At 43.3% G+C, this 23663-nt stretch overlaps 1 protein-coding gene across 1 annotated transcript in view; it reads right to left on the minus strand.

Moving 5' to 3' along the window:
• The window catches only part of pola1 (polymerase (DNA directed), alpha 1), a 121245-nt gene that overhangs the window by 38107 nt on the left and 59475 nt on the right, over positions 1 to 23663 (minus strand). Inside the window, exons 29-34 of the mRNA XM_080751720.1 lie at positions 21596 to 21801; positions 19908 to 20040; positions 18264 to 18395; positions 16055 to 16229; positions 13462 to 13643; positions 4817 to 4948 (exon numbers count right to left, since the gene is read on the minus strand). Of these exons, the coding sequence (XP_080607846.1) occupies positions 4817 to 4948; positions 13462 to 13643; positions 16055 to 16229; positions 18264 to 18395; positions 19908 to 20040; positions 21596 to 21801 (960 nt within the window). The remainder of the gene's footprint in view (positions 1 to 4816; positions 4949 to 13461; positions 13644 to 16054; positions 16230 to 18263; positions 18396 to 19907; positions 20041 to 21595; positions 21802 to 23663) is intronic.

Genomic DNA, 23663 nt, shown 5'->3' on the forward strand with positions numbered 1-23663 from the left:
ACTAGGGGCCACCCGCATGACCAGGGTAATTGCAATAATTTGTTAAATTCCATGGCAACCGTGTTTAGACGGGGATAAGAAAAAGAGAGAAAGGGGGAGGGGGGGGGGGGTAACTGGTTGGGGTCCTACAGACACAGATGAATGTAATTTTGTCAAAGACAGTGGGACCAGCGGAGTGCATGAGAGAGAAGGGGGGGGGGGCAATAAAACAGAAGATATGTGATGATGGGGAACAAGTGTTTGTCTAGTCTCTGGGTGCAGATTTATTGATAGTGGTGTGTGTGTGTGTGTGTGTGTGTGTGTGTGTGTGTGTGTGTGTGTGTGTGTGTGTGTGTTGGGAGGGTCGGGACAGGAGGTAATTTCACTAATGATTAATGTCCCTGGTGGTCCTGGCTAGAGAGAGCTAACAGACACACATGCACACACGCACACGCACACACACACACACACACACACACACACACACACACACACCACACACACACACACACACACACACACACACACACACACACACACACAGAGGTGTGGAGCTTTCACTCTCTGACCAGACAAACAGCTCTATTTGAACTCTCCCTCTGCCTGAAAGGCATCCTTAATTACACAATATTAGCCCTCTTCATCGCTGTGTGTGTGTGTGTGTGTGTGTGTGTGTGTGTACGCGCGCACGCACACACTGTAGCTCAGCCTTCAATGCAGTGTGAATGTGTGTGTGCGTGGCGTGCACGTGGAGCGGTGCGGGGTGTACGCATTCAGCTGTTTCACACGTAGCAGCTGTTTCACACGTCGTGACAAAGGGGTTGCGGGGGGCTTGCTCCCCACATATTCACTGCACTAATTGATTTCTGCTCAGCACTGTGGGAGAGTTACGCGCACCCCCCCCCCCCCCTCCCCTCCCCTCTCCAAGCACACACACACTTTCTTTGGACAGCCTTTGAGACCAACAGAGCATTCCACTCACTGGAGACCAAGGTGTTGCAAAGCACCGTCGTGATAGAGATAATGGGTCCTCCTACCACACACACAAGGTATCTGGCCCACGCAAGACAACACTGGAATGCAGGATGCTTTCATGTAAGTCAATGGTATAAGTCACTCTCCCCAAGCTCACGTGTAGATTGGCCATTTCACTGATTGTTTGCTAGGGATGTTCCCAGCGGTTATTTTCACTGACGAATACACGACCATTTTGAAACCAAATATTCGACTATTCTAAAATGTATTCACTCATTTATTTATTGAAATGAATACCCAGAAAATAGCCAAAACGGAGCACATTTCAATCTATTAGGGCAAACCTCACTTGAAAAAAGTATCAAGAGTATATAAAAAAAAAATCATTTTAAAATGTGTATACTATTGGAATCTTGCTCAAATAGCACCGCTACTGACCATAACCAGCTCAGCTCTCAATGTTACATTAAACCATAATTTATCCTATTGCATTACCAGCCTACTCTGCATGCTCCATCCATGCTCTCACCTCAAAATGGATTTAAAGGACCATTTCACCTCTGGGACAACCAGATCTTATTTTATTATTGTTGTTTGGGTCACGATCAACACAAGTTATTTTTTGTGTTCAATCTGTGTTTTTAGATAGTTTAGTATTTCAGCATGCTACAAAGCATCATATGATGCATCATATGATGCTTTGTCAAAGGCAGCGGGCAGTAGCCTACTCGAGTTAACGAGTGATTCACAAGTAGAAGTAGGTCTTATTGAATGTGATTTCTCCATCACGAAGCTTTGCCATCAAAGTTCTCATACAAACGTTGCACTGTAGCAACTTCTTTAAGAGTAATGAGTGGTGCTGGGCAGAAGCGCAGAACACAGCCTGCCTGCTGCATGCACTGTGGGTTGCTGCGACCACTGATCACTGCGCAACAGTGTGACAGTCAGGCTTCCCAATCAACCATGGTAACACGCAATTTGCTTGTTTTACTCATTAAAAGCAACATTTTATTAAGACATGACAGTACGGTAATATTATGGGTGCAAAATGTAAATGTTTAATAAAGTTAATATCTCAATAATTAAAAATATATTTAATAGAATAACCGATTTGTATTTTCATAACGAATAGTGGTTTACGAACCGTTTATTCGGATACCCGAATATTCGCACACGTCCCTATTGTTTGCCTGTTTTCACCAAATGTTTGTCTATGCTTGACCGACAACACGTGCAATTAGGGATGTGCCGAATAGAAAATTCTTGGCCGAAACCGAATACCGAATAATGGAAACACTCGGCCGAAAACCGAATACCGAATAGCCGAATATTATTAATATATATTATTAAGCGCATAATGTATTTTTATTGCCATTTTTGTATCATTGCTGTCATTACAGTACATTTGCTGTAAAGCTACCTTATTATGGCAAACGTGATTATGTCAAAACCATAATTATATAGGCCAATTTAGTCACAGACTCCCTTCTCAAAATATTGTGTGCCAGCCAGGGACCCACATGTTATTCCAGATTTCTATTTCTTATATTTATTTTACAATTTGGCTAATGTTTGAACTTAGAACTAGGATTTCTAAATACACTAGGCTACAGACACCCATTTAATTATATTTATATCACTGGGACCCCAATTTATATTAAATGTTAAAATACTAGAGTACAAATGGAACAGGTCCATTTGGTTCCATTTATTCACTGAGTTACAGACCCATTAAGTTTCCAAAAGATTCCATTTTACTTTGTTTATTAGCAATATAAAACGTTTTTATATTCAGCAAAATGTCAGTAATGGTATTGTCTGCCTCTCATTATTGTCAAGGAAGAAAGTACTGTATGTCGCTGCCTTGCTTAAGTTTCATCAAGGCAAAAAAGCACCCTAAGACACACACCAAAAGTTTCACACACATGCAGGGGACGGAGGGGGAGCCACAGTTGCACAGAAATCACTTTCACTTTGCAGCTTTCAATCAATGCACAAGGATTTAAGGACATTATTAGATTGCGTAGTCAATTATGAAGGGATTTCTAAAATTAAAACGTCTCCATATTGCTTGGGAAGTCTACTTTGCAGAAAATCGCGGCCCGCGGCCTTTGCTATTCGCTAATCGCTAATGTTTTTCTTTTACCGCGATGCGGTAAATTATTTTAACATGGACTATGGAGGCGCGTCCGAGGGACAGCAGCCCTCCATTCCCTTTGTTTACAAGTGTCAACAATCTAGATTCTAGCTAACGCTGTTGGCCACACCAACAGTACTACTGTGGCATGCTGATGCTGCTTTTTGAGAGATTATACTGGACCCCTGTTCTTCACACTATTCGGTGCTATACTATTCGGTTTTAAAAACAATACGTCCGAAAACCGAAAATGCATTTTTAGCCATTTTCGGCCGAAAGTTTTCGGTGCCGAATATTCGGCCTCATCCCTACGTGCAATGGGTATTGCCTAACTGATGGCCAAGCATTCCCAACGGGTATCAATCCCAAGGGGCATCACTCCAGGGTTAACACACATTTTTTAACCAATGAATTTCCAAAACTTTCCCAAAATATTTAACCCAATTTCCAGGCCTAAATAACAACCATTCAGCGCAATAACAAGTCTCTTCAATGCCCAAAGACAGGCAGTGCTGCACAAACAAAGCATAGAATGGTGATAGAATGAGCTTGTATGTCTGTTTTTGTCGCATACATTTAGGCTGCAATCACGCCCGTTCGGCATATCTTGTGCGATGTCAAATATGTTTTAGAAAATGTATTTTTTTAATAACTAAATCAATAGCCAAAAACAATGCATAGCCAAATATTTGTCCAGGACCCTTGACCATTCCAAACCTCTTCCAGTACTGAAAAAAAAACAACAAAAAAAATCTTCAAGGAATTTCATGAACGTGGGAACCCTGATACTCGCTTTTAATTTTTTTCATACTTATCCAGACATTTACTCTTGTAGTGGGGGGAAAACAAGTGCTGGTCTCCGCCAGGTCAGGTAGACTATTGTGGGCCAGCAATGTTTGGAATTCGCCAATCAGGATGGAATATGAAAAATCAGACGGATGCATCTTGATCACTGGACTATTAGATAATGTGTACCGATTTGCGTGATGTTTGGATAATCTTAGGACACAAAACGGCCTCCTGGTGGCACTAGAATAGGGCAAAGTTAAAAGGATGGCATTTGTTCCTCAACGTAATGCAAATGTGCGATGGAAAGTTTCCCAACAATCAGACGCTGCGTTCATGATTTGTGGCATTTTGTTCAAAACAGGTCGCTCCTGCAAACGTTAGATACTGTAGATGCCACCTCTCTGTTGTTTCTATACATAATAGCAACATACCGGTAATTGAGTCTACATTTTTGGAATAAGAATTTGAAGGTTTTCAGAAAACCTAGGTTAGGTTTTAGAATCGGCCTCAGGTAAATGGGTTAATGACTATAGAGATACTGCGTAACAATTTGCGTGAGTATCTGTAGGAGTACTGTCAAATAATGCGTTTTGCAAAAATTGGCCACCTGGTGGCACTTTTAACAGGCCGATTTGAAAAATGTGGGGCAGAGGTTCTGCTCTGGCATCCAGGGAGTGTGTGTGCACAACGGTGCCGGAGATTAGCTGTTCAGAGACAGATGGACGGACAGGGTGCAAAACATAGTCTCGACCTTGCCTTTTGGTCTGGCGGAGATAATTGAAATGAGATTTGGCTGCAATAAATTGGCCTTCGCTCCCATGCACTAACACACACACACACACACACACACACACACACACACACACACACACACACACACACACACACACACACACACACACACACACACACACACACACATACAGTAATACTCACACTGTAGTATTTTTTGATGTGTCGCCGGATGTCGAGTGTCAGTTTGTTGCAGATGTTGACAGGGTAGTCGATGGGGCGTGCCCCACAGGGGACATGGCAACACCTCATCAGACTGGGCTCCATCTTCAGGCCCTGAAACACAGTTCACGATGGTTATCATCATGAACACCCTTAATGGAGAGTCAATTTGAATCAAAATGTATTCAATCGACATGTAAACACAGGCAACGTTAGCCCGAACCTGTGTTCACACTTTCAGAGACAAAGTGACATTCTGCAAATCTTTTTCAATGACTTTTTCCAGCACTCTTAACTCAATTAGCGCCGATCCCGAGAATGCTTGTGAAAAATACTCGAGTAGCACATGGTGCCGATCCCGAGTATACTCGCGAAAAGTACTCTATTACTGTAACGGCGGTTCTCCTACCCTGTAGCCTGGCGGAAGGTCCTGAGACGATCGCCCTCGCCGATTCATCATCATCACGGATCCACGAGCACAAAATAGTAATCCCATAACATTGAGGCAGACGGGGAATCTCATCTTTAATGTCCATTATCTCAAAACAACGCTTTTAAAGGGAGGATGGCAGTAGATTCTCGCTTATATAACACATGTTGAAAAGCACCGATCCGCCATTACACAACAGTATGTTGATGACGAGCGATTCCGGTGAATGACGTGATGACGTCAAACCGGAAGTGTTTACGCTATGGACTTCTGGCCTTCAAAATAAGACAACGGTCGTGGATGCAGCCTGCGGGAGGCACGCTGGACATTTTAATCTGTTAATTTCAGGAGCACTAAATGAGTTAACACAATGGGTGCCATAAAATCCTTAAAGTACCATGCATAGTAATACATAAGGACTGCAGGAATACACAAGAAACGGAGGGGGAGAGTCATTTAATCCGGTTGCTCCGTAGGTCCGGACGTAATTGTTTGTCTCCGTAACCTTACGGACAACACTCAACCTGACGGATCAAAACCAATAAAAACGTACGTACGCTTGAACTACCCGGCCGTGGCGAACTTTTGTCAACCGTGGCAGTAGTGAGGACAATTACTTATAACAGCGGTTCTGAAACAAACTATATGTGTCCCAACAAGAAATATAATTTTAGCAAGAAACGGTAAAAAAAGGAACGTCATTGCAACCAAGAAGACGTCATTCCTCACAGGAACGGCTGTGCATTGGCATGAGACATACACACAAACGCGCACACACTCACACCGCCTCTCATCCAAAAGCGAGATGGGTGCAGTGCACTGTGTTGTTATTATTACTCAGTCTGGGTGGTTAAATCTGTACCCTCGCGGAGTTGCATTTACCGCGATAATGTTGTGACAGACAGCAGCTGCAGAACCAGTCCAGACTGTTACAAAACATCACGTCGGTCGTCGGGTCAAGAAATTCTGTGGTTCTACATATTTTGGCTAAAAATGCTTCGGTTTTTACACGTGTGTGCTGTGCAGAAGATCCCCTCCATGTGGCGCGCGGCTCCAACGGGAGCAGATGTGGAGCGGAGAGTGGGTCGGCACGTACATAACGCATAGAGCAACTATGTATGTCGACGTAACTACCGTACGTACTGTCTCACCCAAAAACTTACACAAAATCAACCATACGTAACTATAAATGCACCTTAAGACGTCCCCAGACGTCTTTACCTGGTTGCCATGGATACCAGGTAAACAGGTGCCAAATAGGGTCTATTTTGGCGCCAGGTGAGCAGAAACACTACATTTCCCATCAAGCTTAGCGGCCGATCCGCCCGTGTGCATTTCCTCATTCAGATCGGTTGCTCAGTGCTCCATTCTTTGCACGGTTTCAACCCCCATAGACATTGCATGTAAACAGGAACAATGTCATTCACTTCTGGCTCTGTCAGTGTCGGTCGTGGTCGGGATTTTAATTCACCACGCTAAAGATCACATGTGCGCCCGTCACGCACGCCGATGTTCCGCGAGCACAACGCGTACACACACGCGTGCCGGTAAGATTAATGCATTTAATATTGCCGTCCAATGTGCTGTTAATAATGACTGCTTATAAACTTTTTTTTTTTTTTTAAATGGGCATTTACCAAAAACCCAGAAGATTAGAAATTGGTCTAAATTTGGCAAGGACTGATTAGTCAAGGTTATTTCTTTGAGAGAGGTTTAACACATATGGTGCCAACCCCGAGTTTCCCGAGTTTGTATTGGTACTAGTGCTGTGCCAACCCCGAGTTTCCCGAGTTTTTTTTTTAATTTTCTTTTTTCAATTTTTTTTTTGGGACCTCCAGAAATGTATTAGGCATGATCGCGATCGCGAAATTGCATGTTTAACCCCCATACCAACCCATTCTTTCAAACATGGCAGCCATGTTTGTTTACATCTGAAGAAAACATAATGGCTGATAAATCATGAATGCCTGAACGGATTTCCAAGCGGACTTTTTTGTTTGAAAGCTGTGAACAGCATCTACACACGTGGTGCATCATCTAGGCATGGGCGTGCACTTTTTACACACTTGCACAATTACATGGAAGTCTATGGTAACCATGGCAACGCGAGACATTGAAGAGAAAAAATCATTGCAACATAAGTGTTAATCATAGCTGTCTCCCTCATGAATGGGTAATGATGGCTTGCATACAATCAGATAAACAGATTAGTTTTACCCACTTAAGTGCCATTTTATACTTTGGCTTTTCAAAAATAGACTATAAGCTGCACAGTTATTGCATAAAAACCTGCTGTCTATGGACTAATCATTACGGTAAGCGGTAAAAAGCTATCTCTGAATCATGTTCTTTCACAATAACAAATAAGAATTATGTTCTTGCGATGTTTAGACGGTCTTGACAAGCACACACACACACACCCAGCAAAAAGCCATAGAGGTCAATGCAAGCGGACCCAAGTGGGCGGTCTTGATTGAGGTCACATGTGGGCAAGAGAAAGCAGGTCAACATGACCCACTCCCACCCAAATGTTCTACTTGACAGCTAGGCGTCCAGTTAATGCAGTAAATAAAAACGAACCTGAAAATGTCACACAAGCACAAACACACGCGCATGCAGTTGGAATGAACCACCTCCACATCTACACCTGACCTCCGTCCTCATTCCATATCCTCTCCTCTTCCTTTGCTTCTTTTGAAAGCAGTCTACCCTCCCTTCTCTTCTCTGCGTCCTTACTCTTCTGTCCAGCTCTCCTCCTCCTCCTCCTCCTCCCTAATCCTGGTTTCATTCCAAACTTCACTCTGATAACAACACTCATCCTCCCCCGAGAAAAGGCTTAAGTCTCTTATCTGACCACTTGAATGAAGAAAACTCAAGTGGTCAATAAAACGTTTTGTTTTGGGGTGGTGTGTGTGTGTGTGTGTGTGTTTGAGCTTTCGTTCCCAAATTGTCTGGACACGCGGCACACACTGAAGCATCTTAGCGTGTGTCGAAGCATTGGTCTTGTTCCCGGTTATATTTTGAGAGGTCGTGTTAGCTTTTTAATATCTAATGCAGGGGTCTTCAACGTTTTCAGGCCAGGGACCGTCAAACTGATGGGGAGATGGAGCAGGGGGACCCCCTACCTCGTAGGGTGGGGGTGGGGCTACAACATGTATTGTATATATATAGTATAACATTGTGTTTCATGTGTATAAACATACCATGTTATTGTGCATTCTATTAAGGGTTATAATAGATTCATATATTTGTGCTTTTATTTTAAACATGCATGTACAAGTGGCCGTACCACTGCCATTTATAAACATACATTAACACTTTCCAAGCCGGCCGTACTTGCCCGTACTTGCCCGTACTTGTCCAGTCCACGCAATCAGCCGCCCGTCTTTTCCCGTACTAGGTCATTAAAAATGAAATTAATTATAATTAAAAAAAAAAGAAACAGTCGCCGGCCGTGCTCTGTCTCTTTAAGAAACCATCTCAAGCAATAAAGCGTCAGTGACGCGATGACGTCATCTGTAACTTAGCAACTGGCATGCAAGAGCTTCCATTACGTGACATTGCATTGTGTAAGCTGCCGCTTGGCCAACCCATCTCCTCGTCTTTTTCGATCAGACGAAAGACGAAATCAAGGCTTCGGAATGAGTGGATTACATGTGATTAGATCTCTGTGCGTGGATAGAGGACGTAATGTACTTTCGAGCGCTGTTTTTTATCGCCGTCTCCCCCGTTTGGTTTGTTTAAAAGTAATGGTTGCCACACAAAATATTGACACTTGGGCCTGATTTGGACATTTTCACTTAGGGGTGTACTCTCTTTTGTTGCCAGCATTTTAGACATTAATGGCTGTATGTCAAGTTATTTTGAGAGGACAAAACAATGACACTGTTCTCCATGCTGTACACTGACTACTTTACATTATATCAAAGTGTCATCTCTTCAATGTTGTCCCATGAAGAGATATAATTAAATATTTGCAGAAATGAGAGGGGTGTACTCACTTATGTGAGATTCTGTACAAGCTATTCAAAAGAGACAGAAACATGTTTTTTTTTTATAGTTGACAAATTACTTTTTTTTTAATTAAAATAAAATAAAATAAAATTCCCCAACAATTTCGGGGACGTAGATCCCTGATCTAATGATTCATGTTAAATCACAGCTTTCCCAATTGACACATTTAACCACTGGTGTCCCCAACTTGGGCCTGTTATTATAGCCAAATAATTAATAGGGATTAACTAGTGTTTAACTGCTCCATTAGGACAAATATTATAAACCTTTCTCTGTAGTTTTTACAAGGCCTCTCTAGCTAATGGGCATCCAGTACATCATCATTCTCTCCCTCCCTCTTCTGGCTCAGAGTCAGCAGTGGAGTCAAGGACCGCCTGTCCTCCCCTCTCACTGAACTGTTGGAACATGTTCACAACCCTAATTAACTTACTGTCTTATCAGTTGCTGTCTAAGTGTGTGAGACAAAGAGAGAAGCCACACCAGTCTTCATGCAGGGTGGGTTCGCTACCACCAGTTAAATGCCGATAAAACGAAACTCCGTTTTCACATAACCCAAGTGCAGGATGCATTAGTGGAAAGTTTCAATGTGAAAACGGGCACTGATATTTTGTGGCGGCAGTTTTGGTGTTCGAAATTTTACAGTAAGCTTCCTAGTAATTTTTTCGGCATGTACTGGCGTAATTACGCTAACACAACTTTGCCGGATAGTGTCATGACGTTAATTTTAGCCAGAGAGAGACGGTCAGTCTGTCACATAGGACAGGGCCAACATGCTTAAATGAATGCAGTGTTTAATAGCGAAATGAGTGTGAGCATGGGACACATTGGGACAGTCAGGCTGTATACTGTGGAGTCCACGTATGGTATCGTGACGCCTCACAAGCCCTGAAAACTAAACTCCAAACAGCCCAAAATAAACTAATTAGGGTCCTACTTAACCTTCCCTATCAGACTCACCTCACCGCTACTCACCAGTTAAGAGTGGGGTGGCTCAGAGTAGATGACAGAGTACAGCAACTTGCAATGGGCCTGGTGTACAAGATACACTACACCACTATGATACCCAAGTACCTGTCAAAATACTTTATAAACATTAAGGATGTCCATAATTACAACACCAGAGGCAGCGCCACAGATCACTTTCAACCCAGAGTCAAAACCAACAAAGGGTCAAACTCTTTTTTCTGCTATACCACCAAAATGTGGAAAGCCTTACCGAAGGTCATAAAGGAGTGTGGATCACTAGCATCCTTTAAAATTGCCCTGAAAAACCACTTACAGGCAGCAGCCGTTCGCAACTGGTAAAAAAACTAACCTAGCCCAACCCTACCCTCCCCTGCCCCTTCTTTGTATATACTGTTTGTTTAGACTTACTGTTTTCTTTTTTGTTTTTCTTTACATATCTACTGCATAGTACTGTGTTCTATTTGTCTGTCATTCAATGTTATATGAGATACTTCAATGGTTTCCAGTGGAAATAAGCTTAGTCTTTTCATGGATCTCCTTTTAGTAGACCTTGTACCAGTGAACTGTACCGTCATGAAACTGTACCTTTTCCTATGCAAACTTCTAATAAAGTCTTCAATCAATCAATCAATCAGTGACAAAATGCTTCAGAGCAATGTTGACAATCGGCTTTGACAACAGGCTTTGAGAAAGGTGAAACATATGTTGCATGAAAATGGCCTGTCCAAAGATGTAAGTTAAAGTCTTGGCAAGTTAAATGGCCTTTTCTGTGTTTTATTTTCAAGTTTCAGTCTGAAAGGGCAGCCTGTATGTTTCTGAACCAATCAGAAGGTCCCATCCCCTGGGCTATGGAACAGAATTAGCCAGAGACAGCTACAGTACGCTTGTAACCTACAACTCATGCGGCCCGAGGGATAAAGAGAGGGCAGAGCGAAGCATGTTTATGTCACTACGTTACTTATTACTAACTTAAAATGTTTAAGTTTAAAATGAGTAATGCACCGTTTGGTAATAATCTTGAGTTTGCTAAAGAACGTAACAACCCTAGAGTCTCCCTACTTAAAAGCAGGTGCGAGTGGAGGAACTTGAGCTATGGGAATGAATGAAATTCATTTATATTCATAAAGGTCTATGTCATCACGCATCACATTTTCATTTACAGGAACGTGAAAAGGTTTTTGGCATCTAATGATAGATATGTCCTCATTATGACTGTGGGTATGATCGAAAAGTGTGTATAACGAATTCTTCATTTCAGCACGTCTTTAAAGCTCCATTTATAAGGAGGATGGGTGGGAGAGGAAAGAGGCAGGCAAACTGAATGAAGGGCGTGCATCGTGACACTGCAGCGCGCACACAGCTGTCTTGTAGAATTTAATGTGGCTGTAAACATAAGATTTGTCATCTTCGACATGAGATTTTAGGCTGGAAACAGAACTAACCGCTAGATCCACCTGTTACCCCCGCGTCCCCGTGATAATGAATGATTGAGAGAGGAAAAAAGGATGAGCTCACTCATCCTCTGTCCTCTTTCAATGGATTCAAGTCACAGTATCGTATGCTTACAGTCGTCACCTCTAGTGCGACGTTCGAAGATAAATGAAAATGGTTGCTTACCAGGCAATACCAGACAGCACTTTTGCTACCAAGGAGGGCATGTGAAAACGTTCTCTCCCATTGTCATTCCAGCAAGTTATGCCAATTGTTTTGCCGGTAATTTACAGGAAAACACAGCTCAAGTTGGGTATGGTAAATGTTGACATTTAACAGCCTCTAAAGGGCAGGATGATCAACCAACACTATTGTATGCACAAGTTGCTCCCACTTTAATTTTAAATGATGTGGGTCGTGTTAAGAGGGTATCTCGTCTGGCACAGTTTTCTCGACAAGGCATACCGACGCATCTGTTGAAATGTGGGTTGATATCGCCTAGCTGTTATGTAATGTGTGTGTGTATATCACTCCCCTGTAATGTATTGCAAGCCGTCCATGTCAGTTGGGGGTAGGGGTGGGTGGTTATTAGTGTCTTTTGAGACGAGAGAAAGCTGTGTGCCCTGCTCCTTATTACTGTACAAGCAGATAGCACACACACAACCTTGGCCTGACAAATTGTTATGAGATGTGTGTGTGTGTGTGTGTGTGTGTGTGTGTGTGTGTGTAGCGGGCAAGGGTTAAGGGGAAGGCTTTTCAAGTTGCAGAGCTAAAACTACGCCAATGAAAACAGAGCCCGTGCTGGAGCCAGGCAGCTGTCTAAAAATACAGACAGAGACACAACAAAGTGGATGACTAAATCACCAAGCCGTCACAGACAGTTTGATACACTTTCACTATAATAATATATATATATTATTCACACACACACACACACACACACACACACACACACACACACACACACACACACACACACACACACACACACACACACACACACACACACACACACACACACACACACACACACACACACACACACACACACACACACACACACACACACACACACACACACACACCTTCATCTCCAACCAAGTAAGTTCTTACAACACCACAATCAAATTATATAGCCACTGTCGGGTAGAAATCTTGTATGTGCAAAACTGCTACTTTTCAGGAAATATCAAAAAGGTGGAGGAAAAAAAAGGTCCAAGAACATTTGCAACTCAGGTCTTCTCTATTAAGAATAGAGGGTTTACGTCAGGGGTCTTCAACAGGGGGTCCGCGACCCCTAGGGGTCCTCAGAGTTATTACAGGGGGGCTGCCAAATCCTTGTGTGATAGGATCATTCTTTTAAAATAACAACTTGAACCTTGCATCCCTATTCCGAGGAGAACTTTAACCAAAAATAGCAGATCTACAAGCTCTCAGCGTTGAGAGCTTGTAGATCGGCTATTTTCGGCAAATGGGTTTGGTGTAGAGGTAAAAAAGAGCAGACCAAGTACATAGTGAAATGTCAAATTTACAAAATATCGACGATTTAAGTGGTTAAATGTCTGAAAATACACATTAACACGAATCCAACATAGACAGCGCTGTCAAACAAGTCTATGAATCTATAAATGAAATCGATGAAAATCTGCATCATACATTTATACAATATGTGGAGGGGGTCCCTGCTTCATCTCTACTTCAGCTAAGGGGTCCTTGGCATGAAACAGTTGAAGACCCCTGGTTTACGTGGTTGTGGCCAACTACCACTGTGAAGCCATGTACTCACAGCTCCCTCGAAGGCGCTGTCGTAGGTGTTGTCGGTGTTGCACTGAGAGCAGGTGAACGTAAACCTCTCGCAGTCCTTGTAGCGTTCCTCGTCCGTCAGCTGGGCCGGCGCTCCCAGGAGGTTGTCACTCTCCTCTTCTCTCTGGTGCTGCTGCTGGGCCCGGAAATGGCTGGGGTCCAAACCTGGGGCAGACGGACGATGGCGGTAGTGAATAACTACAAACACACCCACAGAGATGCTACAGTACACCTGCCTCACATTGTTTGTACCGCAAGCGATTTAGTGGATTTTGTTGGCCGAACGCGCTCTTGCCGAGTCTACGGGGGGCCTAGCAGCATAGACTTCTGACAAGACAAACTTTTTGCCTGGGACCTCAAGATGTGAGTTGTTAAAAGGTTTAAAAAATATCCCCCCCCACCTTCCCCCCCAAATAGCAAATCTACAAGCTTACAATGAGTTGCATCGCGACAAGTTGTGGGCTTGTAGATCAGCTATTTTCAAATAGGTTTAAAGTGGTGATATATACTGTATACAGTATATATATATACAGTATATATGTTCATTAACTCCCTGGAATAGCCTCCCTGGAACCCATTCAAGGAACCCTTTGAGAACCACTGCTCTAGCAGCCTAGACTTCACTCTAAACTATGGAAAGGCGTGGAAGGTCCTGCTGTGACTGCGGTTTTCCCACTTTCCCTGAGCACAACGGTGGGGGCACGGGGGGGCTGCAAGTCTGGGTGATGGCAACGGAGGCTCGCCGTCTCAGGCGACCGCCAAGCGAGCGGTAGCGAGCAAGTCGCCGTGTCGAGCGTTGCGATGGCCGCATGAGCCGACTCAGCGCCGTTACCGAGTTATGTGCCGTTATGGACAGAATAGTAAATCTTCCCCCCCCCCCCCCCCCCCCCCCGACTTTCGGCATCTCCGCACGGTCCAAGTGAACACAGCGAAGCGCTCCCTACCTCCTTGCCCACAACTGGCCCCCACCGTTGCGATTAGGTTCATTGGGAAAACCGCGGTCGCGGTCCTGCCTGGGGATCTTGAGAGCACACAAGGCTCACAGGGGGTTAAAAGATGAGGAAATGTCTGATAGGGTTATGTCATTTTCTTTTGCTGCCAGGACCTTGAGGTAGGTTTTATGGGGTTTGCTCACTCAAGGTGTTGGTGTCATGATATGGCTGGCTTTAAGGGCTATTCAGGGTGGGGAAACAAAATACAGCTGCCAAACCACCCTGAGCCTCCAACGTAATCAGCAGTAGTCACTCACAGAGTCACGTCAATGACCCCACATTACTGACATCTTATCACAAGATAAGGTGTCATAAGGCTGTAATAAGGCTTATTTATACCTCATCATGAGACTCTTTCAACAAGTGTCGTTTCCATTAAACAACAAAGAGAGTATAACTGTATCTACCGGTACACAAAGGCTTAGACTTATGCCCAATACATGCTCCATCCAACGTCCAAACATTTGTTCAGAAAGGAGGCGATATAACTACAAATTGTCATTCAGAACAATTTGTTTGCGGTCCTGGGGAAGGCCTCAGAACCTTTTTCTCAGGACTCTTGCACCTCCAGATGTCCTGATTGTCCGAACTAGCTCGGAAAAAGGTTTTATTTTGTTCTCTGACACTGGGAAAGGAGAACGTGTTCCCTGGGGCCTATATCAATGGTTCTCAACATGTAGGTCAGGACCCCCAGCTGGGTCCCCAAATTATTTTTGGGGGTCCCCAGAGTATTAACTTAACTAACTGTGGAACACTGTTTTCTCTTTCAACAGTAAACAAACCAACAAAGTGTAAGTGTATAGAGCAGACCTGGGCATTGTGCAGCCCTTTGGTCCACTCTGACAGGCCCTTGTAGGGTTAATCGCAAATTACAACATTTTCAAATTTTACCTCAAGCATGGACTAAAGCTGCATTTTATTCACGTACATACGGACACAATGCGTACATCAGCACTTGTGCGTGATCACTGGATGTTGTCTCAATAACAAGCAGGTGGTCAGACTGGTCACAAGTCAAGACGACCTGCCTTACCTTACCCATCACAAATGGCTAAGTTGCTAAAAAAAAGAAAAGTCGATGCCGAATGCCATGTTTTGAGCAAAAATTTGACTGCTAAGTAATTATTTAATGAAGTCGGAGGTAAAGCTGTGTGCTTAGTTTGTGGGGAGCACATCTTGCGGGGAGCACTGCCTTTTGGCCCACAATATTTTCTGTTGTTCAAGTGGCCCCATGGAAAAAAATAATTGCCCACCCCTGGTATAGAGGGTATCTGCACATTTCTAAAGTGACAATTTAAGGACCTTTTAATAGCTCTAAATTGACAAATTAAACATTGGACAAATTGTCAAATATTAGAGGCAGAAATTGTGAAAATAGACGATCTACATGCTCACAACGCCTTGCGTTAGATCTGCTATTTTCACAATAGAACCAACCGTGTTATACAAAATGTAATTCCTCAACTCTTAGTGCTCGTCAGGGTGGGCGGTGGGGTGGGGGGGAGGGGGGTCCCCGGTTAAAATATGATTATTTCGGGGGTCGCGGCCTGAAAAGGTTGAGAACCACAGACCTATATGACTTACCCAGCCACGTGGCTATGAGCACGGCGTCGATGCCCTCGATGGGGTCACAGATACGGGACACCACGGGGTGCACCTGCTGGGCCAGGTAGTACTGGATGTCCAGGCTGAGGCCCTCCTGCTTCTGGAGCTGCTCCAGGGCATAGGCCCTCTGACTGGCTGACAGCGTGGAGCCATCCTGGATGGGGAGGGATAGAGAGACTTTGATTGATTGAATTGTGTGATGTCAAATGAAATAAAAAAAAAATAGCACAATAGCACTACACAACATACTGTCAAGTATCATCACAGAGGATAAAAAAAAGAACTAGGGATGTAATAATATAGTAACTGAATCGAAAAATCGATTCTAATTAGCAACGATCTACCATATCGATTTGCAAAAGCAAATATCGTACCGCTTGGCTTTGTATATCGTATCGCGTCGTTTTACAATGCAAATAATCGGTATTAAATCTGGAAACTAAGTATTTGTGCCTTGCATTTAGCAATTTTAACCCATTTTGTGCCCCAGAAATTAACGGATTAAAATGTCCACGATGCCTCCCTCAGGCTGCATTCACTAGCGTTGTCTTATTTTGAAGGCCAGAAGTCCATAGCGTAAACACTTCCGGTCTGACGTCATCACGTCCTTCACCGGAATCGATCATTGTTTACGTGGTGTAATGGCGGATCGGATCGGTGCTTTTCAACATGTGTTATATAAGCGAGCATCTGCCTCCATCCTCGCTTTGAAAGTGTTGTTTTGAGATAATGGACATTAAAGATGAGATTCCCCGTCTGCCTCAATGTTATGGGATTACTATTTTGTGCTCGTGGATCCGTGATGATGATAAATCAGCAAGGGAGATCGTCTCGGGACCTTCCGCGCATGTACCCGGTAGGATAACCGCCGTTACAGTAATATATTACTTTTCGCAAGATATCTCGGGAATGGCACTGCGAACATCAAAGGGAATTTCGCGAGATATCTCGGGAATGGCACTAAATCGGTTAAGAGGGAAAATAAAAAAGAGGGGTCTACTTTTCCATTCCATATAGCTACTCTTGGTCTATTGATAAATGTGTGTAATCTCTGTGTTCCTGTCAAGGTGTGGGTTTGTCCATATGTGTTGAAATGTAATGTCCATGTATTTGCTAAAGGATCACATTGTTTGTTTATATCCATAATAATAAAACCTGCTCTGTTGACACGTTTCACACAGATTTAATTTCTTTGCTCAATAGATACTATATCGATTTTAAATCATTGAATCGTATCGTATCGACATGAATGAACCGATATCGTCCATGTATCGTATCGTCAACCATGTATCATGATACGTATCGTATCGTTGTTCAAATGTATCGTTACACCCCTAATAAAAACACAATAAAGCCCATGGACTTATTTCCATTGTGGTCAGACAAACAGACAGAGAGCGAGAGTAAGACACGATAGAGAGAAACGGACAGAGAGAAATGAAGACAGAAACAGATAGCAGGGGTGGAGGTGACTGGGGATATTGGGTTGTAGTTTGTTTGTCCTTAGGGTAGGGCTGCACAATACTATTGTGTATCATCATCTCTTAAGTGCAGATACCAGACTAAAAGACTGAATTTAGAATATTGAATTTAGAAGACGGTGTTTCCCCTAAAACGTGTCTACCCATATTGTATACTGTATAGTACAAGGGTCTTCAACAGGGGGTCCGGAACCCCTAGGGGGTCCTCAGAGTTACTACAGGGGGTCCTCCAAATCTTTGTGTGATAGAAACTTTTTTCCTCCTTTATTATATTAACCACTTGAACCCTAGCGTCCATATTCTGAGAACTTTAGCCAAAAATAGCAGATCACAACGCCTCACGCTGTGAGGCGTTGTGAGCTTGTAGATCACTATTCTCGGCAAAGAGGTTTGGTGTAGAGGGGGAAAAGAGCAGACCAAGTACAAAGTAAAAGGTCAAGTTCATTAGGTAATGACGGCTCAAGTGCTTAAATATCAGAAAACACAAATTGACACGAATCCAAAATACACTGATGATTGTGCTGTCAAACGATTAAACTAAATTAAATCAATATGGAATCTATGAAAAGGTTGTGGGGGTCCCTACTTCATCTCTCCTTCAACTAAGCGGTCCTTGGCCTGAAAACGTTGAAGAACCCTGCTATATAGTATATTCAAACTGTATGCATGCCATGCACACACACACGCACACGCACACACGCACGCACCTGGCAGATGATGTAGGAGACAGTGTCTCCAGCTTTGACCTTTCGTCCTCCCTGGGAGTTGATCCACAGAGCCACGTGCACGTGAGGCAGACTCTTCTTATCAGGGTAGTCCTGGGGATCTTTAGTCAGAGCCTGGAAGAAGGAGGGATGGTATGAATTTCTGTTCCATGACATTTTTCCTTTAACCTTTTCAGTTTTATTTTAACCCATTTAGGCCTAGAATTAGAAGGATTCAAAAGACACTTATAGAATCGGGTCAAAAATGGCAGATCTACGAGCTCGCAGCGCGGCACTCGGTGCCGCGCTGTGAGCTTGTATATCTGCTATTTTTCAATAGTTAAAGCGTAAAATAATGATACACAAAATGTGTACCCGTTCTAAATGGGTTAAACCCTGAATGTGTAGTCTAATGTCAAGATATTAACTGCAATCAAAATTGTATGAAGGCCATTATGGCCGTTATAGTGAGTTATTAGTATCGGCTTCATTTAGGCGTTTTGATGTTTGATCAGATAGTTTCTGTGCCAGTTATTAATTAAGGCATGGAATTTGAAATGGAGAATATAGGAAGTAGGTATTAACGGACCACTGACTTCACCTCTGGGACAACCAGATCTTATTTTATTGTTGTTTGGAACACGATCAACACAATCCTGAGTTATTTTTTGTGTTCAATCTGTGATTTTTAGATATTTTAGTATTTCAGCATGCTACAACTGGTCATATGTTGATCGTGTCCCAAACAACAATGACATAAGAGCTGGTTGTCCCAGAGGTGAAGTGGTCCTTTAAGTGTGTTTTGTGCAGAGGTCCCTGGCATGGAAGTGTATTTGTGTGAAGAGCGGTGGAGGCAGGCTGGCATGGTTTAAGTGTTTCCATGTCTGTATGAATTGCTACTTTACTAGGAAAAGCTCTTATTACTTGTACTTTTGATACTAGCCATTAATTGTTCATTGGTGATGAGTCTAGAGTATTCTTTTTTTTAAGGGTGGCATGATGGCTGTTGTTTTCAGGGCCTGTGGGAGCAACCGGATATAAGAAATGTGTTAACAATTTGTAGAAGATCTGAGGCCATGCAATTTGAAACATTTCTGGGGGGGGGAAAAAAGAAAAAAGTTGGAAGAAGGCAGTAGGGGTAGTATTTCAGATGTTGTAAAATGTTTCAGGTTTTTGTTGTTGATCTGTTCACATTTTCCATTTTAATTAGTTTTAAGTAGTAAACACCCAATCTGGGGGCAAGAATGTTTAAATTAATTTGCAGGCCCTGGTGGATTGATGTTCAGAGGCTACTTACACAGGACGGTTTGTTAACCCGCCAACAATGGGAAAACAAGGCCCAAGTGAAAAAAAAAAAGAGTTTCTTTTCTAAATGATAAATTATCTTTATCTCTTTATAGATGTCTCTTTGTCTTTATAGATGACAACATGAACAATTGAATGCAAGTGAATGGATGCACAGAAAGAATACACAGTCCTGCGCGCACGCACACACGCACACACACACACACACACACACACACACACACACACACACACACACACACACACACACACACACACACACACACACACACACACACACACACACACACACACACACACACACACACACACACACACACACACAGTCGGCAGTCTGCTCACCTTATTTATCTCGTACTGGTTCAGAGGTATATTTCCACTCGCGACCTTCTCTCCCACTTCAACCAGATGTCTCTGGATGTTCTCCACAATGGCATCACGGTTCTGGTCTGACAAGATCTGACCTATCACATAACTGAACAGAGAGGAAGAATATCATTACACAACAACAAATAATACAATTAAGATATTCAATTAACTATTGGAGATCCAGAACAAAACTTAAATGTATAGAATATGGATTGAGTTGGTTCTGAAAGTGAAAGGAGCTGCCAGCCCTATGAATCGCGACCTTTTAATTCTGTTCACTGACACCCATACAGAGTCTTCTGTTGTTCTATAACCATTGTCATGCTCCACCCGTGTTCTCATTGAAATGAGATACCTGGAACGCGCCGAGTCGAGTTAGATTTTAACCACTTTAACCATTATTTTATGCTTTAACTTTAGAAAAATAGCAGATATACAAGCTCACAGCGCGGCACCGAGTGCCGCGCTGCGAGCTTGAAGATCTGCTATTTTTGAAAAATCGCGAAAATGAGTGCAAGTCTTTGAATATCTTTGACCCGACTTCTAAATCCTTCCTCTAAATCATGCCGTTCTCAAACCTTTTCATGTCAAGGACCCCCAAAATTACAGGTATTTGGCCGCGGACCCCACATCTCAAAATATGTTGTTCCAGGGACCACCCAGAAGTAAATATTTAGTTACAAACGTTCGCTTTTAAGTAGATATATTCAAAGACTTGCAAAAAAAAAAAATCATGATTTTTCAAAAATAGCAGATCTACAAGCTCGCAGCGCGGCACTCGGTGCCGCGCTGTGAGCTTGTATATCTGCTATTTTTCAATAGTTAAAGCAGTCAATAATCCTAGGCCTAAATGGGTTAACACTGCCCAGGGCAGTAACAATTACCTCCTATCATTACAGTAATAGGACGTAGAGCTCCATAGCACTGTTCCTTTATAGTTCACTCAGTGACACACTTCAGCTGGTTTTGTGTGGCAAAGGGGTGGAACAGTCTCAATAACGCCACAGGCCTGCTGGTGTTAACCACTTAAACCCTTTATTCTGAAAGAAACGGAACACTTAGTTCTACACCAAATCTCCTCACCAGAAATAGCAGACACAAATAACTACTTTCTGAGCTTGTAGATCTGCTATTTGTGGTGAATGTTCCCCCCAGAACAGGCAGGGTTCAACTGGTTCTGCTTTCCTAAGAGATACTGTATTTAACTATAGGCACAAAAAGAAAGGAGACTTGACTTCGGTCCATTATATATCCCCTTTAATAATAACAATTTGTATTGTTGTCAACGATAAGAATGATATAAAACATAATACAAATTTGTATTATTAAAGGGGATATATAATGGACTGAATTCAAGTTTCCTTTCTTTTTGTGCATAGTTTTTATTTCTGCTCCATCTGATCTCTCCAAGTCAAACCCCCGTTAAACAAACCCCCCTCCAACTAAATCTCTAACTTCAATCCAATAAGCCAGTGGTTCTCAAACTTAAAATTTCAAGGACCCCCATAACTCTCTGGGTTCCTTGAGGGCGTTCTAAATGGACTCTTACAGGTCTGTAACTCTGAGGGAACTTGGACCTCACTTTGAGAATACCTGCCATAAAGAAAATCCCTTCTAATTTCTATCAAACAAACTCCTGTTCCTTCTGGTGGCTGACATACTTGCCACACTCCTTGGCCAGGTCACACCAGTCCCTGCGCACGATGTCCAGGCCTTTCAGCTCTTGCTTGGTGCTGTAGCGGCCGTCGCCTTGCTGCTCCACCACCAGGGCGGCGTACTTCTTCTTCTTCAACAGCAGCAGGGACTTGAAGACGCCGTCGATGTCGATCTCCAGCAGTTTGTACAGCTTGTTGACCTCTGCCTTCACCTGGACCCCGCAGAACACAAGCCAACACGGGTTAGAACGGTTATTAGCATGCACATACTCTACAGCTGACGCTAATCCTGTTGAGCACGTAAACTGCTGTACATCTGTGAGGCAGTAGTAAGTAAGCCTTGCCGAGTCATGAGGCCCATAGGGCAAGGCCAACGCTAGTATGTCGCAGGGACTTGGCCCCAATCCAACCATTGATGCCGAGTGCCAAGTGAAGTCGGGAGGCACTTCATAGGTTTGGCATGACCCGGCCAGAGAATAGAAGACCCCGACCTCTCAATCTCAGGGCGGACATTCTAACCACAAGGCCACTGAGCTGGTGAAGCTCGTACTCATCGATTTGTCAACTTTTAGTGGGTTTATTTAGTTACATTGTATATTCTCAACAGTGTGACTGCAACTTGAGCTTATGAAATGTATACTGCAGGTGTACTGTATGTTTATATCATGCCCGAATGGCCAGGCTGTCTGGGACCCGCGAACATCACAACGGACTTGCTAATAGATGTTAATCTGGGCAACAGGACCACAAATAAAAAACAAATGAATGCGAGTTAAAACTGAAGCATCAGTGTTTTTATAGATATAAAAGGTCACTGTGAATGAAGTGGCCGTTTAAATTTTGGCCATGCTTTTAATGTAAAGTGGGTTGGGATACGTCCCATTCTTATTATCTTGTCTGGAGACCAAGATGACAACCAGGTAAGATAATAATAATAATAAACATGTTTTTTTTTAGTAGTCAATTATTTTTACCCTTTCCTTTCAATGTATTCTGTATGCCCATTAATCCACCCCACACATTTCTGGAACCAGCTCAGAGTAAGAGTGTCTGCCCTGAGAGTGGGGGGTCTGAGTTCAATCCCTGGACGAGTCATTCCAAAACAAGAATTGCAACCGTAGGTCGCATTTAGGGATGGGACGATATGAAAATGTCATATCACGATGATTATGACAAAAGAAACTGCGATTTACGATACTAGTAGTTTTACTACTGGGGTTGATTCTTTCCCCTCCCAGGTCCATGTAAGGTTTTTTTTTTTTTTTTACTTTATCCCACAATTTTGTAACCCATTTTTTCACCCAGTGCCAATTGCCTATGTAATTCTGGGCTCTGCTCTCCCTCTGCCGCGCCTGGGGAGACAACGGACTGACCTTATGCTTCCTTCTATGCATGAGGTGTCCAAGTTGCTACAGTGGAGATTTCCCTGGTTTGGACGTAGCGCGTGGAAGGAACACGTTATTCCAACCAGTTCCTTTCCCCTCCATCAGGTGCCCCGGCTGGCCAGGGGGAGGCATTATTGAGACCAGGATTACGTGCATGTTTTTGTGAGGGTATCAACCCTAGGAGACACAGGGAGAACATGCAAACTCCACACAGAAAGGCCCTATCGCCAACCCCACCTAGGGTGTGGGAGCTGATGACGCGGAGGGAGGAACACGCCACCAGCGCCCACAGCGTCCCCTGGCGGGAATTGAACCCAGGACCTTCTAGCTGTGAGGCGAAGCGCTAACCACTGCGCCACTGTGCCATGTAGGGTTTCTGAGACCCTTTTTTTAATTGTATTCCATCTGCCAGGAAAACAAGGTAAATTACTGAAAAACCCTGGCAGTGCAGCTAAAAAATAATAATAACTGGCAGTTATTTTGTTAAGAAGCGCTGATGTTTCAATGGTTGCTTCTCGCCCTTAGGGAATCTTACTGGTATTAAAACCCTTGAAAACTATGGCCATGAGTCTTGCTCCTTACTAAATGTTGCATTACTGCTATTATTTACCACCAATTTGTTTTTTTTCAGTGATTTCGATAGAGGGTGCTCTTCCACAAACCACGAGTGATCCCAGGACACCAGAAGA

The sequence above is a fragment of the Nannobrachium achirus genome (assembly GCF_963921795.1).
Source record: "Nannobrachium achirus genome assembly, chromosome: 21".
NCBI classification, from domain to species: Eukaryota; Metazoa; Chordata; class Actinopteri; order Myctophiformes; family Myctophidae; genus Nannobrachium; species Nannobrachium achirus.